Source organism: Taeniopygia guttata, chromosome 3, assembly GCF_048771995.1.
Source record: "Taeniopygia guttata chromosome 3, bTaeGut7.mat, whole genome shotgun sequence".
Taxonomy (NCBI): Eukaryota; Metazoa; Chordata; class Aves; order Passeriformes; family Estrildidae; genus Taeniopygia; species Taeniopygia guttata.
The window spans coordinates 110793845-110818556 of record NC_133027.1 but is presented as its reverse complement, the minus strand read 5'-3'; the positions used below and the strand labels follow the sequence as shown (position 1 = coordinate 110818556).

Here is a 24712-nt window from a genome sequence, read left to right as displayed (position 1 = left end):
ATATCATAGAGTCCTCTTTCCTTACAGGTCTCCACAAATCAGCCCATGCCTAACTTGGATTTGGGACAGCTTGCTTTGGAAAATCAATATAACCTCATAAAAGTCTGAAGCTAATACCCAATAACATTCATTTCAGCTTATTCTATTGAATATCAAACCATTACTCTCAGCTTTATCTGACAGAAATCTGTCCCTGAGATGCTCAACGAAGCAAGGGGTCAGTTTTGATTCTTGAAGACAGCCAGCCCTCTCCTTCACTGAGGATGAGTGATCTCAGATTCAATTTCACTTTCACAGTCAAGGTGTTTGGTTTCTCAATATTTCATAAATGTCCTGCCCGGAAATGTATATGACTGGAACCTGATCTACAGCAGGACAAAGCATATCCAAAAAGCCTGTCAAGTCACAGGGAGAGTCATTCAGGTCAACTCTTGGCTGAGGGAGTTCCCAGAACTTCAATTCTTATCACACCATCAGGATGCTTAGGAGGAAAAAAAAAAAAAGGCATCATCATTACCACACTGACCTAATAGCACCTTACAAGAGCATGTTAGAAACCTGCACAAAATTCTGTGAAACACAGTATGCAGTGTGAGTACTCTGAATTTCCCACCTGACACCTCCTCAACTCTCTCAGCCCATGAAGCATTAACAAGATTACTATGTCTTCCAAAAGGTAATTTCCCTGTAGGTCTGACAAGAACTTTAATCTCAGTGTCATGAGCATTAATTAATTCTATAAACAAAATACAGGTAAAACATTATTTTAACTTAAAAATTCAATTAAAATATCTCATTATATTACTAGGCTTTGGCACACCTAGGAATACACACGCCTAGGAATATAAACATGCCTATGTGTTAAATATTCATATTTTTATTCCCAACATTTGAGTAACTCCATCCTTTTTAACAGAACTTCTCCATTCTCTTGAAACTGAGGACACCTTGAATTCCTACATTTTAAGAAAAATATGGAGAATGTGGCCATGTACAAGAGATTTTTTATGAAGAGTATTTTAAAGGCTATCCACCTTCTTAAGAAGTATATTTATGGAGTTTACATCAAAGAATACAGTCAAAAGTCTGTTTGCAACAGCACATTAAAGACCTTTCAGTACTCCAGAGCAGCTGTGACCTGGTAAAATGTAATTATTTTTCACATGCCCTTTGGAATTCTTTAGGAGTATGTACTGTAATTTCTAACCAGTGCCATAAGCACTGGGCCAGCCTTGTAATTAAGCTGAGAGATAGCTGGATGAGTACCATATACATCTTTTATAAGCATCCCACAGATCTGTGTTAAGGCTTAGCAACATGGCACAACAACATAACCCTAGAATCTGTTACCTAATACAGCTGAGAAATACCAAATACACAGTGTTTTTGAAAAATACTACTATAATCTTAAAGGAATCTCAGTTAAAAAAAAAAAAAAAAAACAGGATATCTGCAGCATTTCCAAACTCTTAATAGTTCCACAGCCCACTATTCTGTCTCACATGATGACATACAGCCATGCTGTAGTACCAGATGTATCACCATTCATATAATACATATACTTATGCCTATAATACATGTGTCCATATGGCTATAATGTGCTAGATGTGCATTAAGATGTATATGCAATACAATTCTGAGCTGGTTAGGGCACAGCTCACTGCCAGGACTATCAATACAGACAATTGCACCTTAACCTGAAGTCAATTTATTATTAGTTTTTACTCTTCTCAGGGAAAGATTAGAATTGAAGTGGCAGTGAAAAAATCCTTTCCTTCCTTATAAAGAAAAATCAATCTAGATATTTTTTTTAATTAGTAGAATAAATACAGCATGTACATAACATTTCATATACCTAAGTATCAAATCCATCAAGTGGCATTCAAAAATTTAATAAAATCCTCTTGATAAAGGATGAGGTCTGACACTTTTAAGTTCATCTGGTTTTATTTTTGACAAAAGCTATCAACAGCAATTGAAGTATTCAAGTTTTGCACAGAAGGTGCACCTATGTGGCAGTTTCTATAGGATTTAAAGAAGTCGAGCCCTCTTTGAAATCAATGGAGCTTGGTCTTGTAGTCTTCTGATACAGCAAAAAGTGCAAGTAGAGGATAACTAGCATCAGCAGAGCCACTTTTCAGGAGTCTGCCTTCCCCCAGACATTGGCTCTGTGCTGGTCAAAACCCTGCATGAGGTGGCCAAGATCATTTGTGCACGGCTAATGAAGAGAGCAGGATGCTCATGAATGCAGCAGCTGTCTGCTGGGAAAGATGCCCCATTTAATGGGAAATTTTTTAAAAACCAAAACAATAGAAACATCTACCTTATTTGCCAAAACTAACACTACTTGTGCGCTTGTAAGCTATGGGAAAGAAAACTGGGTTTTATGAATAAAACACCTGGGGAAGATGTTTTCTCTTTGCCCTTTAACGACCATACATTTCTGGTTGTGTTTGAAGGGCAGAAACTTCAGGAAAAATCCCTAAGGACTGGCCAGGATTCCCGTCAGTCTCAGTCCTGCTGGCGATGATAAGATATCTCCTGGGTGGAGAAGGAACCAGGCAGTTCCTACTCACTCGATGATTCCTAAAGGAGTCACCTCGGGAAAAACCTCCGATCTTCCAAAGCTGCCGTAGCCTGCAGTGCCAGGGAGATGCCATGTGGCGAGCGGGACTGAGGAAATGTATTAATTTATGTTTTAAACAGGGTTTTTCCAAGCCCTTTCGCGAAACTCGCGGCGTGTCCTGCTCCTTGGACACAAAACCAGGGAACTGGATCACCTGCCCAGCCCAAAGCGGGGCACTGGGGGATGAAATGGGGGATGAAGAGGACCACCAGCGGCACCACCGCTTCTGTGCCACGTCAAACACAGGATAAAAAAAAATACTTTTAAAACCTCCCCCGAAGGAGAGCCACGTCCGCCCCCGGCGGGGCCGCGGCGCCGCCTGCTGCGCCCCCTGGCGGCGGCCCCGCGCCGCGCCCCGCCCCGGCCCCGCCCCCCGTGACGTGCGGCTCCGCCCCCGCGGCTCCGCCGCTGCCGCCGCGACTTGAGGGGCGCGCGGAGCTCCGTGCGCGGCCGCCCCGCTCCGCACCGCGCTCAGCTCCGCGCTCCGAGCTCCGAGCCCGCCGCCACTGCCGCCCGCACCGCCCCTTCCGCGCCTCTCCGCAGGTAAGCGCGGGGTAACCGCTTCTTCTCCTCCGCGGGGCTTGCGCGGGTCGGGGGGTGCAGAGAAGCGGGAGGATGTGCAGGGAAGTTTGGGCGCGCTCCCTACATCACCCCCCGCTTCCCAGCGGCGGAGCGCGGGCACGGCGCTGCGGCGGGGAGAGCCCGCCCGCCCTCCCGGCGGGGTGCGCAGCGCGACGCGCAGGAGCGCAGAGGGCTTAGCCCGCACATCTGGAGCGCAGCCGGGGCTTCCCCGGGCTGGGCGTGCGGTGCTTGCGCTGCCCCGGCCCCGGGAGAAGGAGGCAGCGCTAACCCGCCCTGCGCGGGGGCGGAGAACCGCGCCGGGGCACCCGCAGAGCAGCGCCCGCGCCCCGCGGCGCTCGGACCCGGCCGCGCGTTTTAACGCGGATGGTGGTGGGCGATCCTGCGCGTAACCCGCATCGCTCCCACGGTTGGGAAACTTCCCCCTCCCTCCATCCCTTCTTGCTGCATCTATTAAAAAAAAAATAAATAAATCGAAGCGATGCGTTCGCGCCCCTGCGCAGCGCTGTCCCCCGCACCACAAAGTCTGCGGGCGAGAAGATGGGCAACAAAATGGTTGCACAGAAAGAATGCAACAGGCCCAAATTCCCGCCCCGACGCCCCACTTGCTGTGGGAAGAAGAGCTGGCTCATAATCCTCCTGCCATTCCATAGGTCCTCGCCTAGTTCTAATCAACTTTTCTGCTGTTTTCAGTGTATTAAGTGATTGTGTGCCCTCATACAGGCACAGCTAATTTATAAATGGGTTGCAAATAAATAATTCACTATGTATTTTGTTGCACACCTCATCTCTACGTGATTCTGACCTCAAAAATCGTTTCACACTGCTGGATGTTCCAAAATCTTTTGTTTTTAACCCTCTTCCTCAAATGCAATTAGGAGCTGCAACTTAGTTGATCAGGCAGAGCCCAAGTATTCCTGCATTTCCCACCGTAGTGGTCTTGCTTCCCAGCATCTGCCATAGCTCACAGCAACCAGGCACAGCTTTCTGATTTTGGGGTTGGTTGGCTGGTTCTTTTTTTGGATTCCTGCTTAGTTTCCAAGCTCATCCCCTTGGCGAATAAAAGCTCAGCTCTTGCACAGACAGCTGCCTTTCTGGCTCAGTCCTGCTCTTTGAGGTCGCCTCAGTTTTAATCTCTCAGACCGCAGAGGGGTTTGAGCTCAACCCTGGCACATCCAGGCAAAGTTGCAAGGAGTGTTGCAAACGCGAGGACGAGTGTATGTAATTAACTAATTCATGGAATGCTGTTACCAACGGGTTATTAATTCAGGCTGAAGGCAAGTCGCTTCGCTTCTGCAAGGGATCAGTTCTGGTTAGTTAACAGAGTACAGTGGAATATTTTCTACACCAGAGTCACACCAAAATGCAGAATTACTTTACAGTTAAATCCTATTCCTGCATATTAGCTGAATGCATTTTCTCTTTGCCTCTTTGAAACAAGAAGATTCACATTTTGCATTTCCATGTACATCTTTTATACAAAGTATACAAAGAGGCTGAAAATGTTCAGACTTAAAGAAACAGTTCATTATCCTGCCCCCAATTTCCTCGTCTAAAATATACTGCCCAACAAAATAGAAGCATCAGTTATGCTCACCATCTATTGCCTGGGGATATTGTGCCTTAATGAACATTTCTTTGAATAAGACTGAAAAATGCATTTGTCAATTCAAGTGTATAAAGAAAATAATTATTTGCTATAAAACAGAAAGATCAGTCTGTGTTTTCCTTGTCAATATATGCCATGCATTAGGTCATACTCAAGATCTTTCAGTGCCCTTCCCTCCCTCAAAAGAAAACCCACCTTCAAGTTTCCTTTAATTTATTCCAAAACCATACAATACAGCCCTGTTTAAGATAGGGCTTCAAATATTTTATAAACAAAAGGTATACCTGGGTTTACAGAAAGCCAATTATCTTGAAATACACTGGGTTTATTCTAATCCTACTTCATGCTGCTATCAAGCTTTTTTATTTTTCGATCCACATTTAATCACTTCTAAAAGCTGTATTTTTCCTGTCTTCTGTGCTTCTCCTGTATACCAGAAACAGTGACAACCCTTGGAATATATTTAAAATGCTAATTCTCTTTTTTTTTTTTTTTTTTGGTACACTTACACCATTTTAACTGGAGAACAACCAGATAAATACTGCAAGTAATAAGCATGGGAAATTCTGTAAACTCTCTAGAAGAGCGGTTTATTTTATTTTTTTATAACTCCCTCTTTTTGCAAGCTGCCTCTGTTTTTCTCACCAGGAGACTTTGTTGTAATTAAAGCTTGAGAAGACTGGACAGCAGCAAAAAACATCTGACTTGTGGCTCTTAAAAGCACAGGTTTTGTAGCATGTACCACCCCCCAGTGGGCAAAAAACTCTGTAGTAAACTCATAGCAAGCTTTGATCTCCAGAAATAAAGTGGATACATTTTACAGCAATAACAAAATAAAGATTAGTTTCTTTATTTGGGTTGGGGTTTTTGATGTTTGTTTTGGTTTGGTTTTTTCCCCTCTGTCACCAGTAGCTAAAAGTTGCCCGATATTGTGTAAGGCAATGGTGACTAATCAAAGCAATTGCTGGAGTTTGCAAACTTTGCAGTTGCAGTTATTTGAAGTGGCTTCAGTTGGGAGATGGCCATCTTTGTCTCCTTGGAGCAGGAAGCATGGATGCTAATGGCTAGTTAGCTCTTCAGTTTTTTCCTTAATCACTTCAAAGCGCAGGAATGTGCGGAAGAATTAATATGTGATTGCTTGCATTTATTTTTAAAAGCAGTCAAATACCACTCAGGGCAGGAATCTTGAGAAGTGTTCAGTACATATCTTATGGCATCACAAACTCTCTTTTGCCTTTCATGAGCTGTAAGAATCCAAACAGTCTTACAGCTTCACATTTTTTCTATTTTTTTTGAGGAGCAAACTTAGTAATCAGGATATGAGCAAACAACTCCTTTAAAAAGGAAAGAAACAAAACTACTGAAACTTTATCTAGTGTTCAAGTAATGTTTTTACATGTTGGAAGTTTGTGCCAGAAACTCCCTATCAGGTATAATTCTACCTAAACTTGTCAAGAGGGGAAAACCAGATTTTTTCCCCTTGAAACAATGGCAGCATTTGTTCTCTATTCTTTTATTTAATGCCCAGACAAGTTACCTCAGCAGCAGCTCTCAAAAAGAAAACCTAGAAGCCATAATTGGCTAAGCTCAAAGAGCACTAAAACACAAACCAAAAATCCATTGCAGAAGACTCCCCCTCAAAGTGTTTTCTTAACGTGCAACCTTTCCTGCAGCAGAGTAGTCAAAACAAGAGAGTGAGAAGGAGTAGAGTAATAGTCTGGGTCTTTTCAACCCAGCATCTTCAAAACTAGGAAAGATTTTAGAAGTAAACTTCAGAAGAGAACCACTCATAGTTCATTTCCATCCTCTACAGCAAATACAGGTTTGGCTGATTTTGGGTGTGGAGTCAAGCTTTTACTCAGAATTAATTTCTAAGTCAGATTTACTTGCATTTGAGGGAAGATCACATAAAAATTTGCATTTTTTAGGACACTTGAGTTAGACTTAATAAGACACAAAGCAGTATTATTCCTACTGCACAAGAAAATTTTCTGCAAGTAAATGAAATCTCCAAGAAAAAACAACAACAAATTTCACTAACACGCAGTGATACAGTCTGACTGAAGGGCTCACTCTCATTTTAACAAGCTCATTTACATTTTTTACCCCTTGGAAAGACAGCTAGAGGACCTTCTGCTTGCCTAGCGCCAAACAAAAGGCTGGGGCACCTTCCTGAAATACGATGATCGTGGAAATTGCAGCTCCTAGACAGGGTGCTTAGAAAGCATTTTGCTGTCTCTGTCAACTAACCCTGAGTAATACACTTAAAGAAAACAAAGTGTGGACATTGTTTTAAGTCTAGATTAGCACTGTGGAACTTATTTAAAAAAAAAAAAAAAAGTTGGTGAAGCTGTTTAAGCTGCAGCATGACCTTTGTAAGCACAACTGACATTACAAGCAGTAGATGGACTTCAAAAGTATTTTAAAAAATAAGCACATTTTGTGTTTCCGATATGTTTTCACTTCTACACAAATAGAGAGCTAATTCTGGAATAGAAGTACACTGGTTAAGCAAGTTGGCTTATCAAGTATGTATGTTCTAGTGGTGGCTTTGAATAATAGTTTTGTCTTCTACAACCTAAAAATACCTAGTAGTTTCCCATTCCTCTGTTACTTTGATGATAATAAAGAAGCCACTGAGCTACCAGAGTTACTTCTGGGAACACAGAGGTAGATTAGAAATTCAAATAAGCATCGTATGACCTCAAGTGAGACAGGTCTTGATTTTATTCACATTTTATACTAGCTTGGAAAGAAATCTTTTAACACTGTTTTTAGAAAAAAAATCCCAATTTTTCAAATACACCAAAACTATTTCTTTTGTTATGCCATTGCCTGCCTACAGTACAGCAAGTGCAGCTGGACTCCATACTTCAGGGTAAATACATTGTTCTTCTTATGTATTTTTTTTAAATAGCTCAACTTATGTTGAACATTTTAAAGTGAGATGTCCCCTTAACTGTACCACAGTGATAAGTCCACATGCAAGGTCCACACTTTCCTGATATCTCTAGTAATTCACTAGCTCACATAGTCCCAGGAAAACTAATTTAATCATGTGGTTCAGGAAAGTTCATGAAAATATTCAACTTGAAATAAAGAGCAAAAAGGCTGAGATTGTTCAGTTTTTCCAATGTTACTTTTGTTACCAAAAAACAAAGACTGATTTTTGAATTTAAAAATTATTAGCACAGTTTCTAAAATCTGGTCTGCTCAAAAATAATAGCTTCTTTCAAAACCATGTGTCCATGAAGCCTCCCAGTCTGATGCTGCAGAAACCTGGACACAGTGTCTGTACCAGTGGGGGTCACTTTTCTTTTCATCCTGCCGGATCAGCTATAATGACTTGGTGTCAGGGAATATTTAGAGACAGCTCAAGAAGGGGAAAGTTGGAGCATGGCAGCACGATTCCCTTCTTCTCTGTAGACAGATCACTGGAGCCTTTGAAATGCAAAAACATTGTTTTCAGCTATAGCTTGAGATATAAAAGGGAAGTGCGAGATATCAAACAATCAAGACCTGAAGAAAACTATTCTAAGTTTAGAAAAGGGAGTGGGGGGTATAGCCTTAATCCACATTTTTGAAACAGTGTCATTTTCTCCAAAGAGACCTTTTCTTTTCCTTACTCTTGTTTTCATGTAATTTTGAGAGAATGGATAAAAAAAAAATCCAGGAACTTAATGAGCTTTAGTGCTTTCGTTTTAATCCTGCACATTACTGCTATTATAATAGTGGCAATAAATGAAGAGATGACTATCAACTGAAGCACAGAGGAAAGAGTTTTTGTGCTAGAAAGGTAAAATAAATGAAATTGCCGTGTGCATGTATCTATGAAATGTATGCATACTAGAGCCAACGTTTTGCTTAATACTAACAAGTTCTTTACAGCTCAGAGTTCTAAAGAAAATTTATGATTTTAAGTACTTAAAAGTTACTGTAGCCTTCAAAGGCCTATTAAAGGAATTTATATTCCTGTTTCACCATACCCTTCCAGAAAATACCTTCTATCACGACTTCACATTAGTTCCTAAGAGACACCATTTTTTTCTACAGCTGTTAAGTTGCTCTTTATTTCAGAGTTTTAGGAATACAGCCTGGGCTTCTTTCCCCAAACACTTGAGTAATACAGAGCAAGAAAACTAGACACTGGAAGAATACAGAGCTTTTCTTGTTCCATTTCATAATGATTATATAATTTACCCAAATTACATAAGTTACCACTAAACATGCATTCCCTTCTATTCTAAAATGTGGCCAGAGAGGTTGAGTTTTTGCCTTAAATAAAGAATACATAAAAATACTTATTTATGCCAATGTAGGGGTCTCTCATTTTGAGTTGGTTTTTTTTTTTCATTGGACAACTGCTGCAAACAAGATGCTGAAAACAAAGCTCAGAGGAACAGGAAAGCAGCAGCAGGAGAGAAGAGTCTTTTCCACTCCCTCTCATGATGGGTAGTCACACCATCTCTCAAATGGGGGGCTTTGGGGTTTGGTTTTTTTAATGGTTAACTTTTTTCTATGAAAAAGAGCAGCAAAATTTGTATCTATTTAAATTTATCACTGCATATTCTGTGTTGCTGTAAGAAGTATGACCGGTCTGTTTCATAACAGACCTGTTACAAATTGCAAAAGGCATTTTTAAAACAGAGAGTGTTTGTGTTTAGGTCAAGTATTTTATGGAGGAGCAGAAGATGCTCTAGTTTTGCTCCCAGGAAGGCAGCTAAGCAAGCATTACTCAGCACACTGTTCCTGCCAAGTATTTTGCTTCCAAGGATTGTGCTCGGCCCCTTGGACAAACGTGAAGTCACAAAAGGGGAAAAAAGCAAGTACACATTAAGGATTTGTTTCATTTCAGATTTAACCACTTTTATTTTAGACATGCTACCTACAAACTCGCTGGGGGCTTGGTATCTCACTGGATACTTTACGCAGTAGCCCAAGTTAAGAATGCTGTTTAAAAAGTAATTAATATTCTGTAAGAAATACAAATAGAAGAAATAATATTTTTCTTCTTTTTAGAAATTTTACAACCTAAACCCACCTATGTATTGCCAAAAAGCAGACACAAATGCCTGGCTAGTCCCTAGCTCAGAATCAACATGCTGCATGTCAGAAATACATACAATATTTTGACAAAAATGCTTTCCCTTTCACCCAGTAGCTAGTGAAGAGTTATTAGCTCCCTTTACACTCAAAACCAATGAGAATATCATTTACCAGGAACACAAAGCAAGCAACCATTTTGGCCTCCTCCAAGGAGGTAACACTGGCATTTGACATCAAATGAAAAACATAATTTACAAATATTTTATTACACTCTGCCTTTATTTTTCTACTGAAACAAAGGAAAATAGTTCCAGCAAAACTGCAGTAACATGAAACTACACAGCAAAACATTTTTTGAAAGAGCTCTGTGGATTTTGCTGAAATACCAATGCCTAGGGGAAACAAGGTGTGCTACTCATGTACAGGGAATGCAACCCTTAAAACTAGTGTGTACCAGTTGTTATTAATTCAATTTTTTTTGTTTTTACTTTTGCAGGACATTAAGAGTTCAAGGAAAGCTTTCAAAGGGGAGTTTTCTGGGAAGGAAATCATATTTTTGTGGGGGTTTTTTATAATGAAGAAAACCATCTGAATTGCCTGATGTTTCTGTGGTAAAGTAACTTGCATTCTTGCAGCACAGGAGGAATTCTTTCCTGCATTACAAATTTGGAAGAAATGTTAAGAAGTAAGAGTTGGAAAATGGTTCTCTGAAAGAGGTGTGGATGTACCAGGATGTACTACTGTACAAAGGTCATACTTGGATAATTCTGGATAGGAAAAAGCATCCCTTTCCTGACCTCCTGAAGAGGCTGCAATCCTCCAAGCTTCAGCATAATGAATAGTTTGTATCACGCGGCACTAAAGTTCCCTCCTCTGACTACTATGCTGCACAGAAGAGTTTGTAAGAGTCACAAAGAAAGTAATTCCTGCTAAAGGCATTAAACCAAACAAAAGAGGCTCTTCATTCACAGACTTTACATGAGGACTAAAATAGAAGGAAGCTGAAGCTTTTCTACACTGGGGCCTGGTGTGCTTATGTACCATGATAAATCTTGGTTGGAATGCTCATTGAGTATCGTGCCAGGAGCCAGGAAACACACACCACCACCACCAAGGACTATCTGAGTAAACACCATCGAGAAAAAACTGCTGCATGGACTAAAGCATAAGAGTGACTGGGCAGAAAGACATCCCTTTACTGGATATCCTCAAGCACAAAACTTACTCATACCTTTAAATACGGTAGGATCAATATAAATTTATTTTCCTTTTCATGCCTCTGAGAATAAAGTTCAATTAATATATGAACCCGTAAGAGAAAAGGTCATGACACCGCTTAATGCATAGGTCATCTTGCAGGAGTTCTCACAACCCTAATTACAATGGTAATTGAATTATGTTGTCTTAAAAGCTATAAAAATGCTAATTACCTGAGCTCAGTGTACGAGCACACTACCAATGCAGAGGAAAATCTCAGTCTCAAGAGTTAATTTATACTATGCTGGTAATAAGATGGGAAAATGTGGTTAAACCTGCCAAATAGACTCTTATGAGTGTGCTACTTAGTAAGACAACTTTTGAGAATGACAAATATTTAAACATTAAATTAAGCATGTAATGAAATATTTCATCCAGTGAACTAGAAAGCCATAGCTCTACCAGTTGTAACATTCACCTTTCTGAGCAGTCACTTAAGCTTGAAAACCAAGCAAAATACTCCACAGTGTTTCTAAGTTACACACTGTGAAGTTGAGCACTGGGAAAGACTTGGAAAAATGTCTTCACTGGCCCTCACTCTTTTGTCTGCATTTTATGCTTTGCTTTTAGGGCTTTTGTTGAACTTCTGAAATAGCTACCACTAGACTTGTAGGTTTGTAAGGGTTTTATAGTTCACTTAAGGGCTCCTGAGGAAGTTAGCTGGCTTAGGAATTACTTCTTATCTTTCAGATATAGAATGATTTACTTGAACTCTGGTGTGACTTCAGTTCTGTACTTATCTGGTATCTGTGAACAAAGATTGTCGGTATATATGAAATGGGAAGGAATCCTTAGAAAGAGTCTTGTTGCTTAAGCAAAATAATTCACAGATCAGGTACACTTGATTATATTATTTTCAATCACTATGCAGTTAATTAGTACAAGTAGTAGAATTATTGATGCAAGGAAAAGAGAGTAAAATGTATCTACGCACTTGAGTTTTGGTTTAATGTGTTTCAGATGTCTTCTGTAATGTTGAAGTTGATTTTTTTAAATTGTGGTTTATTCACTGATGATCTGGATAATTTTGTTTGTTTGGTTTTTTTAGATTGTTGAAGATCAGAACTGTATAGAAATCTCATCATTCCTGACCATGATTAGTGTTACCTGGAGCATCTTCCTAGTTTGGACTAAAATAGGGCTGTTACTTGACATGGCACCTTATTCTGTTAGTGCCAAACCATGCCCTTCAGTATGTCGCTGTGATGTGGGTTTCATATATTGTAATGATCGCGATTTGACGTCTATTCCTACAGGAATCCCAGAGGATGCAACTACCCTCTTCCTTCAGAACAATCAAATAAATAATGCTGGGATTCCTTCAGAACTGAAGAACTTGCTTAGGGTGGAAAGAATATATTTATACCGCAACAGCCTAGATGAATTCCCCACTAACCTCCCTAAGTACATTAAGGAACTGCATTTGCAGGAGAACAATATAAGGACCATTACTTATGATTCACTTTCAAAAATTCCTTATCTGGAAGAACTGCATTTGGATGATAATTCTGTTTCTGCCGTTAGCATTGAGGATGGAGCTTTCCGGGACAACATCTATCTCAGACTTCTTTTTCTCTCTCGAAATCACCTTAGCACCATTCCCTGGGGTTTGCCTAAAACCATAGAAGAGCTACGCTTGGATGATAATCGTATTTCCACAATTTCTGAGCTGTCCCTTCAAGACCTTACAAATCTAAAACGCCTTGTTTTAGATGGAAATCTTCTAAACAATCATGGATTGGGAGATAAAGTCTTCATTAATCTAGTCAATCTTACAGAATTGTCATTGGTTCGCAATTCACTCACAGCTGCACCGGTGAATTTGCCGGGAACAAACCTAAGAAAGCTTTATCTCCAAGAAAACCATATCAACCGTGTGCCACCCAATGCTTTCTCTTACTTACGGCAGTTGTATCGCCTAGATATGTCCAATAACAATCTCAGCAATTTACCTCAGGGTGTCTTTGATGATCTAGACAACATCACTCAACTTTTTCTTCGCAACAACCCTTGGCACTGCGGGTGCAAAATGAAATGGGTACGTGACTGGTTACAGTCGTTGCCTTTAAAAGTGAACGTACGTGGACTGATGTGTCAGGCACCAGAAAAGGTACGTGGAATGGCTATCAAAGACCTCAGCGCAGAACTGTTTGACTGTAAGGACGATAGCATGGTAAGCACCATCCAAATCACTACTGCAGTACCAAACACGTTATACCCAGCCCAGGGACACTGGCCTATTTCTGTGACCAAACAACCAGACATCAAGACTCCCAACCTAAATAAAAATTACAGAACCACAGCAAGCCCAGTACGCAAAATCATTACAATATTTGTGAAATCCGTAAGCACGGAGACTATTCACATCTCCTGGAAAGTTGCACTACCAATGACTGCTTTGAGACTGAGCTGGCTCAAGATGGGTCACAGCCCTGCCTTTGGATCTATAACTGAAACTATAGTTACAGGCGACAGAAATGACTATTTGCTCACGGCTCTCGAACCAGAGTCACCATACCGTGTGTGCATGGTTCCCATGGAAACCAGCAATATCTATCTCTCCGATGAAACACCCGAATGCATCGAGACCGAGACGGCACCTCTTAAGATGTACAACCCTACCACCACCCTCAATCGGGAGCAGGAGAAAGAACCTTACAAAAACTCCAGCTTGCCCTTGGCCGCCATCATCGGTGGTGTGGTGGCGCTGGTGGCCATAGGGCTGCTGGCCCTGGTCTGCTGGTACGTCCATAGAAACGGGTCCCTGTTCTCCCGGAACTGCACCTACAGCAAGGGACGCCGGAGAAAAGATGACTATGCCGAAGCAGGAACCAAGAAGGATAACTCCATCTTGGAAATCAGGGAGACTTCTTTCCAGATGATACCAATAACCAGTGACCAAGTGTCCAAGGAGGAATTTGTAATACACACCATTTTCCCACCTAATGGCATGAATCTGTACAAGAACAGCCACAGTGAAAGCAGTAGTAACAGGAGCTACAGAGACAGTGGTATTCCAGATTCAGATCATTCACACTCATGATACTGAGGGACATGAAAGACTGGTTTGGGTTTTGTTGGGTTTTTTGGGTTTGTTTTGTTTTTTAAAGAAAACAAGAAAAGACTGACTTAACAGTCGCTGTTCTACTGCAAAACACTGGATTAAAAGACTGACAAAGCAATGTACTGTACATTTGCCATATAATTTATATTTAAGAACTTTTTATTAAAAGTTTCAAATTTCAGGCTACTGCTGCGATTAATGTAGTGGGGATACCTGACCACAATTCTATATTTTAGTATTTTTTAGTAATTTGTACTGTATTTTCCTTGCTAATATTGAAGTTACAGACCATTTAACTTTTGTGTTCTACTGAGTAAGATGACTTGTTGACTGTGAAAGTGAATTTTCTTGCCGTGTTGAGCAGTCAGAACATTCATCTGAGATCCTTGTAAGTGTAAGCACAGGTCATTTTTCACTTTGGTATCAATAAAATAATGTTGAACCTGGCAAATCAGGAAGATCAAAAAGTGGTTACAAAAACTCACAGAACTTCCAGTGTTGAGTCTATTAAATCTGTAAACCACAACAATATTCAATAAACAAAAATGTGTGTAGTAATGGGCAATATCAGCTGTCTGGATATATCCATTCAACAGTGGTGAAATCCAATTTAAATTAGAATAATCAAATAGATGATGTGCATGAGACTGAATCTTTTGACAAGTGTTAAAAAAAAAGTGGTAGGCTCTACAAACCAAGGGGGTAGACACAGTTCAGGAATAGTTTTTTGGTTATCAGAATCAGTGGTCTGTATATTACAGACAAAATAGTGATGGATGCTTATTGAAGCAGTGACCCTTGAAGGGGGAATAATGTGCTCTGACCTCACGTTGCAGAAGGCTGAATAAATTGTTTTATTAAGCTAAATTATATTACATTAATTCTATACTATACTAGAACTACATCATGCTAAAAAGATACTAAAGAAAAACCTGTGACTGTCTCCAGACAGTTGCAACACAGATTTGACCCAATTGGCCAGTCAGTCCAAACAACCTTCACCAGTGTCCAATTAACAAATCACTCTTTGGTAAACAATCTCCATTACACATTGCACATGTGCGAAACAGGAGCAGTGAATAGAGATAAGAATTGTTTCCTTCTTTCTCTGAGCTTTCTTCCTGTGTTTCACAACTTCCCAGGAAAAATCCTGGGAGAGAGAGAGTCATGTCTCTCTCTCTTCAGAGAATGTGAATACCACAGATGCTCACAGGCATTTGGGAGAAAAGGGCAGGAAGACAGAGACAACTCTTTCAAACTGCTTGGAAAAGAAAAAGGGCTTAAAGTGCAGTTTCACAAGAAAAGAGAGCAGGACAAAACCCCAGGCAATAAAAGCAAGATCTCAAAAACTAAGGTGGTCCCAAAGGTGAGCAGACAAATGGAGAATGCAGCTATTCTGACGAATATACGAGTCTGTGTTCATTATAATGCTGTTACAGTCAGGAATACTGCCCATTACTGTCACAGTTATCCAGAAATTCCTTGGTAAATCTGTAAGGTAACATGTTTCTTTCTGCCTTCCTGCTGAACTATGAGCTATTTCATGTTTAAACCCCAAGCCACTCTTTGTTGCAATAATCATTCTGTTTCTTCAACTAAAAACCAAAGTGCTTTGTATGCCCTTTGGCCAGTCTTGTGTGTGCCTTGATCCAACGCTACATGTATCAAGCTTTTAAAAACTAAGACAAAAGGAAATAATAAAATACCCACCTTTTCATACATAACTTAACTATGAAAAATACTGGTCTTATTCATGAATGAAGCTGAAAAAGTACTTCAAAATTATGCTGCACCTCCGCAGTGCTTGGATAAGAAACCCACTTGGAAGCTACTACTTCTCAGGTCATGAGCTTCACCTCACTCTGTGTTCAGGTTAACAGTATTACCCTTGCAGGTTTTCTTCCATTATTAATTGCTTGGAAAAAAAGTTTTCACAACAGTGAACAATGAAAGGGAGGGAAGGCATGGAGTTACAACCCTCTGAAATATGGGAGTTTTTTAAAAGAAACAGCAAATTAAAAATACTTACTATTTCAGACAAAAAGGAATGTATATCAAATGCAGTTTAATTCTATGAGAATTTTAGTGATGCTTGGCCTGTCTGTTTCTCTAACAGTAGTAAAGAACAAGAGATAAAGAGTGACCAGCACTGAGACTAATGGTTTCAGCAATCAAGCCTGCAAATGAATCTCCTACCAGGGATCCATCTAACTGCACAGACACAAAATTTCCAGTGACACACTCTTTCTTTATCCTCATTTTCCAGATGTGCCCAGGGAAGTTCCTCTCCAAACTCCCTGTACCATGGAATTGTTGACACATCATTTTCAAAAATGTCTCCCGCAGTTTTCCTGAGCAGTGGAGGCACACAGCACTGTGCTTCCTTACTGACCTTGTACAAACCATGTCTCCTTTGCATGGAACATTGAATGGATCCATGGAAAGGGGAGTGTAACACTCAGCCCAGTGTAATAGGCCAAACAAGATTATTTTGCTTTGTTGTCCCATCAGGTGCCAATCTAGGAAAAGTCAAGAAAGCCAAGACTGAGCATATGCAACCTCATTACATTGATGTGCAAAAAGCTTCCCAAGCAGTGAGCAGGGAAGGAAACAACACAGAGGGACTGGACAGACTTGTTCTTTGTCAACAGTCACACAGGGGCATCCCTGATATCTGAGCCTATGTAATGGCTGGGTCACTGACAAGAGAGCCTAGTTCTTTGCCAGCAGTTCTCCAGTAACAAAATTAAACAGGTTTTGTTGGGTTTTCAAGCTATTTGAAAACCTCTGTCTCAGTTGGCTCCAAATTTATGTTGTGAAAAAGGTAAAACAACACTCAGTGAGTACTTTGCCTTTTGAGGCACCTAAGCCAGAAGTGACTGGTAACAGTATGTACCAACTGCAGTGATGCCACACAAGATCATAAGGGTATAAAAAAGTTAACATTTGAAGAGATAATTGTATGACAGTCTTAAGGAAAATTACTTTTTATGTGACATTTTTGCCCGTGAGGCAGAAGGGTACAAATCCAAAGCAACTTCAGTAAATCAACCCAGTTGTTGCTACTTCACCTTCCACCAGCAAGAGTGAAAATCTGGGCAAGGCTGTCTTCCTCAGGCAATCAGGTCAGATTTGCAGGAGAGCTGGTATCCTCTTACCACATGTGATGTCAATGCAAAAAATTGCTCACTGGAGTGTGCAAGACCTTACTCAGGTTCTACAGGAAATTTTACTCCACACACATAATGTTAAAATTAATTTGGCAAGTGAAAGATTGCTTTCAAACTAAACTGTGTGTTTTTTTCTTTTGCCTGTTGATATAAATTTCTATTCCTCTCCATGTCAGGACTATCTCTTCAAGACTGCTACTTGTAGTGCTGCAGCTGCTGCATGCAGTGCTCCCCAGCATCAGAAATCCCTTCAGTTAGGTATATACACAGGCAAAGCAGATTACTACAGTAGGCTCTTTGTTCAACAATTTTATCAAAATAACAATAATCTACATAATTTATCTCAGTTTTCGAATTCCATGTTATTTCTGTGTCCTATTTAATACTTAATTGTGGAGCAAGGGGTGAGATTTTTTCAGTGTTGCCTAAACCTATGTGCAGAATTCACTTGATCAGTACTCTCCATATTCAAATACTATGCTAAGTATTTTTTACATTCTTTATCGTTGTCCCTTTTTTAATTTATAGTGCTATCCTGAATTACCCACAGTTCTGTTTTAACCTGAAAGCTGTCTCCAAAAATACCCTGGTACTTTGGAAACAGTTAATTTTGTCTCATCTTGGCACCTTCCAGAACTAGGGCCAGGAGCTGGACTCAATGATCCTGATGGGTCCTTTGAACTCAGTATATTCTACAGTTCTGTGAGAAACTTGCTTCATTTATTTCCTAGCTTTTTACCTAGCTTTTTACCAGAGCCTGATGTGCAGCAACTGTTGGGGTTTTTTGATTGTTTTTTTTTTATTTCTGGCTTTAACAGTACTAAATTCAAAGTATTATGGTCTTGGAACACAGTTTCCATCTCTCCTGCTAATGCAGTAGTGAGCATGCAAGCTATCTTGTGCCAATGCTGTACATATTGAATGTAGAGCAGCAAATGCAATAAAGCAAGAGCAAAAGTAATAAAGGCTTATTTGCTATTAAAATAATTTACTGATGACATAATGCACTAAAGCAAATACAAAGACTTCCCTTCTAAGAGGATAAAATTTTGTACAGTCACCTGTAGCTGAAGTTGGATAAGACCTTCAGAAGTGAGCTGGCAGATGCCATCTGCATCAGTTTATCCAAACTACATTTGTTTGATATAATTTGGGGCAGAACCATAATTCACACGGGTACCCTCCACTTTCAAAATGCCTTAACCTTACTTCTAAATCTGTACATTGTTTCAGCATCACCTAGGGACTGATCTTTGTTTAATTAACTGTTTCTTTACTAATACTAGAACTGCCAGAGCTTCAAGCCACAAGCCAGCATTTAACCACCAGTGATTTTTTTTTTTTTTAAGCGTGAAGTTACTCCATACCTGAGAAGTTTTCATCTTCCAAACTAGCTCAGAGTGATCCCATTAGAGAGAAAAAGCTCATTGACTGAATTCAGACATCAGAACTTTACTTTTTTTTTTTTTTTTCCCTTTGCAAATGAATTTAATTTTGGGGTGGTGGATAAGAATTCCACCCTTGTGATGAAATTAGAGCCTTTTCAAACACTGAAGGTACAGCCATGACACAGGTATTAAATTCTGGACACAATTGCTTTAAAAGTTTTTTCTTTTGGTAAACATGAATGTTTGATTTAATAGTTCTTTCATCAAATCATTGCCTGCTTCTCCCAAAAAAACTGGATAAAAGCAGAACATAAAAGGGTGGCAAAGCAGATGCTCAAAATAAGCATCACCTTGTTTTTTCAGCACAGGACATCAAGTAAGATACTCACAGCATGGCAGTCTTTAAGTGATGCCTGAGGAACATTTCGCCCCTGGGGGAAACCAAGACACTTCAAATGGGTATTAAATAAACATTCTCTGGATTTTTGATGGTCTAAGGCAAAGGCATACAATACATATTTTGGCAACCAAGCAAATGTCCATCATGCATGGACATCATAAATGCCCTATGCCTGAAAACTGCAAGTCAGGACTGCAGATGTGAATTTCACAACTTCAACTAATTTTCACGGCCCCTTTTTGTTTTCTTAGGTGAAAAATTAATGGAGTCACAGTATAAAACCCCTCAAGATTAACAACATGAGCTGAAAACATCTTTTTGATATCTGAAGCTGGACCTTCTAAGCTTAGCAAGAACACTCATAAATAAGTTATAAAAATAGAAGGATCTTAATAGGGCTAATTAAATAATCTGACTTGTTCAAGCTGGTTGATAGTGTTCATATAGGCTGATACTCTGTCCTGAACAGCCCTCTTAAGTCATCAAAAACAGGGAGCAGATCATAGCCAAGTGCTAGTGCACACTTCTGTTCCCTTGCTGAGCTTAAGGAATATCTATCTACAGACAGAGCTGTGGAAGGTCTAATTGTTCAAACTCGAGGGGCTGCACCATGTTCTTTAATCACTAACTGTGGGAACATCATTTACAAAAGGATGAAATTATGCACATTGTGCATCATTTAATGTCCCTAATTTATGCAAAATATTTAAAAATTTATTTAGTTCAGAACTTCACATCCAATTTATGTAATACCGCTTTCCTCCAGTGGCCTTAGTCCTTGATAAATGCCTACTAGGAAACTGGCTTTCAACATGAAAACAGATGTTTTTTGTGGATGTGGGGATCAGTTTTGTTTCATATTTTTTCTGGGTTTTTTTTTCTTTTGTTAGGAACAATTAGGAACAATTTTAGTGAAAATCTTTCCATTTTTAATGGGATACAAATTCAACTGGTTGATAATTTTAAATGAATACCCTCAGACACAGCAGGTGCTGGTGTGATAAAAGATATCCCCACAAACTCTGCTTTCCCATCTCACCTCACAATAATGCTTTCCAGGGTTTTAACTTGAAGCCTCGTTTTTATTGCAAGGATTGCAAAAAGGTCATGAAATCTGTTTTCACTACTGTAAGATAAAAACTGGAAACTTATAAATTTTGAGATGCACACGAGCAGTTGTATTTATCTAATGCAGGTGTGGCTTAGAAGAAGCATCTTTCAGGCTCGATTACACACAGAAGGCCACGGCAAATCTAAGTCTTTGTCCACCTCTGAGCCTGTTGTATTAACAAAACTTCCAAAATGAAGACCAAGCATCACCAGCTTCAACAGGCAGTACAAAAAGGCCTCCTTACCTTACATATCATCTTCAGCTACTGGTTTGTGTGTGTAAAGTGGAGTTAATTTGGCTTCCTTAAGTGTTGTTTTTCCATGGATTCAATGAGGAAGTACAAAAGTAACCATTTTTAAAAAGGTAAACCCTTCTACCAAGGAATGCTGACAAAGCAGAGGATTTAAGAAATCCTGTTTTAACTGTTATTCCAGAATTACATCCCAAATACAAGCCTGTGTAAACCCTATGCCCATCCTGATCGTGTATATAATATGCTCACCCCCTGTTTAAGCTACATTTAATGGACACAAGTTATTTGCATTGCACTCCTTCTCAAACTATTTCCATTTTCTACACAGTTTGAGCATGGATAGGTACAGAATCTGTGGTGTTTTATTTGTTTACCTGGCTTCAGTAATCTTCTCAAGAAACATTAAGACACTTATTTCCTAAGCCTGATGGAATAAATTACTGCCCACGTTCATTAACAGAAAGAAAGCCACATACAGGGAAATGCTAACCCAGTGAGTAAATACAATTTTACGGCATTAGCTGATAACACAGAACCTCTGCCTAATGTCTTTAAAGCAATTATTTCACCTTATGAACTCCTTAATGGCAAGTAACCTACTTCATCCTCTAAAAACCTTTTCGTTTCTCCCTTATAGAGAAATGACATATAGCATGCTAAACTAAAAACTGAGAAAAATGCCACAGAGTACTGCCAGATCTTGGATGTTTTTCTGGTTGTTGAAATTCAGCACCTTGCAGCCAAATGAAGCAGTCAGGAGAATATCACTCGGGGAGATAAATTGCTGACCTCATGCAATTTCCTTGGATAAAGGAAAAAAAGTCAGTGATGGAACTGCATGTAAGACCTCACCAGCTCAACCATGGCTGTCTCAGACCTCACCTCTCCCAGTTACACACCTTGGTGCTTTATAAATTAATTAAATAAAGCTCATTGAGAGCGTTTGTTCAGTAAAAAGGACTATTATGCATGTAAAAACCTCTTCATTGCTAATCACACTTGTTGACACATAATGGAATAGTGCTGAACCCTCCTTGAAGAGTTTGAACTTAAATCCAGGGCAGGCACATCACAAAATATTTTCCCTGGAAATCTCCATTATTCCCTGAACTTACAGATACATTATGTAAAGGGTGGGGGGAACAACATAAAAATATATTCCTAAGAAGCTGCTCTTAACACTGTTGCTTTCCCATGTTCCATATATGAATTTAAGAAAGTCCAAATAAACAAGATCAACTAAGGAGAATTTTGGAGGGTAAGTGCAATACCACAAAATCACATTTCTACTACTGAGAATTGAATTATGCTAAAAAAAAAGAACAACTACTTTGTTTATCATATATGTCTTAGGAAATACTCAGGTCTTTCATTATTTGCTGGCCAAGGGACAGAGGTGCACTGATCAGTGTTCCTTGGGTATAGACAGGCATTAAAAGGAGCCAAATACACCTGAACAAGGCTGGTTTTGTCAAAAAAAAAAAAAAAAAAGAAGTCCTAAATGTCTGTGTTTTGTCCAAAACATTTTGTCCCAAACTCTGAAATCTATTACTATCTTCCAGTATTCTTTAAAAAAAACAAAACACAAGCAAATAGCTTATCTTTCAAGCATGGAAAATTTGATGTAATGCTAAGTTTTACCTATAAACAAGTTTTAAAGGTTTGGTTTGTATGACTTCATACCCAATGCTATGATGAGCACATGTTTATTGAGGACCTCCTGAGTGTTTTTCAATACATGTTCTCCACAGAAGTAAACGGCCATTTGTGCAGTACAGTTCCCACTCTTTTTCCCTTCCCATTTCCCCTGTGTTGTCAACTGACTTCTTTAACACTTATATAATTTTAGTCATAAAATACCAGAAGTGCAAAAAGTAGTGTTTCAAAACTTTTTTAAGGTCTTAGAGATGGGAGAGGGGGAGCACATTATACTAGGATGCTAATTAGATGGAAAAGGGTGCTATTGTATGCTGCAGGGAGATTTCCCTTGTTTCACTGAAAGGAAAAAAAAAAAAAAAAAAAACAACTTCCACAAGCTCAGCTATTTTGACAAAAGGACCTATGGAGCTGCTCATGCAAGAAACACATCTTGTTCCCAAAGCAACCAAACCACTTTGGGAAGGGAGGGAAAGAGAGCATCTCTCTTTGATATGGATTTGAAGGTGATATGCTGTGTCTCATGAAGGAGCACCCCGCTGGTACAGTCAGCATAAGTTGGGTTGTCTTAATAGCCATTTTAAACTCAATGCTGGCATGGCTGCAAAACTCAGGAGCAAAGCAACCAAGTCTCGGGGACTTCAAATAAACCCCCAAACAAATCAAAAAAACAACCAAGCCTGCAAAATCCTCAAAAAGCACCTATCAAAGTGATTTCAATCCAGTGATCCAGTGCACAGTAAAAGGATGTAAGGTCTTCTAATCCCACTCTTTGAGCTCCTCCAGGCTCCAGCTCCCGTTGCCATGGCCCAGCTGACACCTCACAGCCCAGTGGTGCCTCCTGCACGGCCTGATGCTGGCTGTGGGTTTGCACACTGCAAAAACAGCTTGGGGGGCATGAGTGGCAGCCATTCCAGTCCAGGAGGTTTTATTACAATGAGTTCAGCTCCAGGCAGGCTGCCGTCATCAGCATATTTCTGACAGGTATTTTATTTTTCCTCCACAGAATACCTAACACTACCCACTGCTACATTGAATACTGCTGGTTTATTTAGATAAAATAAAATTTAAGGAGAATAAAATAAATAAAAGGAGAACCTACTGTTCTCCTTTGTGCTAATAGAGACTGACTTTATCCTTCCACATAATCCCACCAAATCAATTAAAACATGTTCAGCGGGTTGAAAGGATACTAGTGAAGTATTAACAAAAGCCTGGTTTGGATTATGCAAAATTTTTGCAGCAATTGACTGATGCAAAGATTTTTGTGGTAATACTTTCAGGAAAAGAAAATAAATCTAGCTCTTCAGAATGTTTCTTACTCTGTTTTGCTCAGCAGCTCTAGGAAGCTATTAGGTCAAATCCCCACAACACTGACCTTTTTCTGAGGTTTGTAAGTCAATATGTGAGTGATGAGTGAAGTCTCCCATAGTCGTTCATGGAAATCTCTAAAGTGCTGCTATAAACTGGTGCTTAAGGATATTAAATAGGAAAAGCTCATGTCTGGGTATGCTTGGGTGCATCACTGTCAGCTAAGGAACCCATCTAGGACATTCCTGTGCCTTCCCGGGAATGAAACAGAATTCCTGAGGACAGGGAAATGAACCATGCTAGGTGTCAATGGGGGCTTGGAAACCTGCCAGGGCATGTGCTCCCATGTCTCACAACCAGCTAAAATGCTAGGTCTGGTCAGCAGACAGTCAATACTCCTTCCATTGCAAAAAAAAAAAAAAAAATTATGATAAACTTTCATCTGTCAAACAAGCCAGGGATCATGTTTTCTAGTGCTTTCATGTTTGTAGGAAGCTGCCTCTGACATCTCCCCCCAGGGCTTGATCATACAACGAAGGAATAAGAGAGAATTTTAAAGACACTGGCAAGCATTTGGTCTTTCAAAATGTCATCACTAATCTCCACATCATCCAGCCTGCTCAGTAATCAAGACAGAGGAACTGTACAAGTGCAAATTAGTGTCACTTATGTCCTGAAAACAAGTAAGAATTAGGATATGTAATAAGTATGCCCAAAAGCAACATCAAATTTATTCCCCATGATCAGATGCGAGATTTACTGAAGTTTACCTCACCTTACACAGAAAAAAGCCTCAGACAAACATGAAGATATCTCTATGACATTTACCATCTGGCTGAGCAGGTTAGTGCTGTATTAAATGGATGCTGTACACGCTCAATAGCAGTGAGAACAGGGAGGCAAGAAGTGATCCTGAGCTCCCACAGCCATTTTCAAACACTTCCAAGATAGAAGACCTGTCCTCTGCAAGATTATTCTTTTCTTTTGGCTCCGTTAACAGAAAAATTAACAGGAGCACTAGGGTGTTTTAGGACATTACGCATCCCAATAGCCTGATACGAGTCAACAGAACAGATTTATGGGGAGTCACCTGTTCAGGTGCAGCACAGACACCCAAAAGCAGATCTGTTATCAATCCCAGGATGTCGCATGGCAGCCTGTAACATCTCTCTGTTTCACAGGAGGGCAGTGGCACTGTGAGCCCACGGACAGCAGCTTCAGCACATGAAAAACTGCCAGTGT

The 24712-nt window shown here is 39.9% G+C and overlaps 2 protein-coding genes across 7 annotated transcripts in view; one reads left to right on the top strand and one right to left on the bottom strand.

Moving 5' to 3' along the window:
- The window catches only part of MACROD2 (mono-ADP ribosylhydrolase 2), an 825711-nt gene that overhangs the window by 714600 nt on the left and 86399 nt on the right, over positions 1-24712 (bottom strand). The gene's annotated exons all lie outside the window — the stretch shown is intronic.
- FLRT3 (fibronectin leucine rich transmembrane protein 3) lies at positions 2996-15920 on the top strand. The gene is made up of 3 exons (XM_030269682.4): positions 2996-3169; positions 10357-11102; positions 12166-15920. Exon 3 carries the CDS (start codon positions 12211-12213, stop codon positions 14158-14160), a length of 1950 nt encoding a protein of 649 aa, XP_030125542.1. The 5' UTR covers positions 2996-3169; positions 10357-11102; positions 12166-12210; the 3' UTR covers positions 14161-15920.

Excerpts from the sequence above, each read along its gene's own strand:
- FLRT3 (XM_030269682.4), top strand. The coding sequence starts at position 12,211 with ATGATTAGTGTTACCTGGAGCATCTTCCTAGTTTGGACTAAAATAGGG.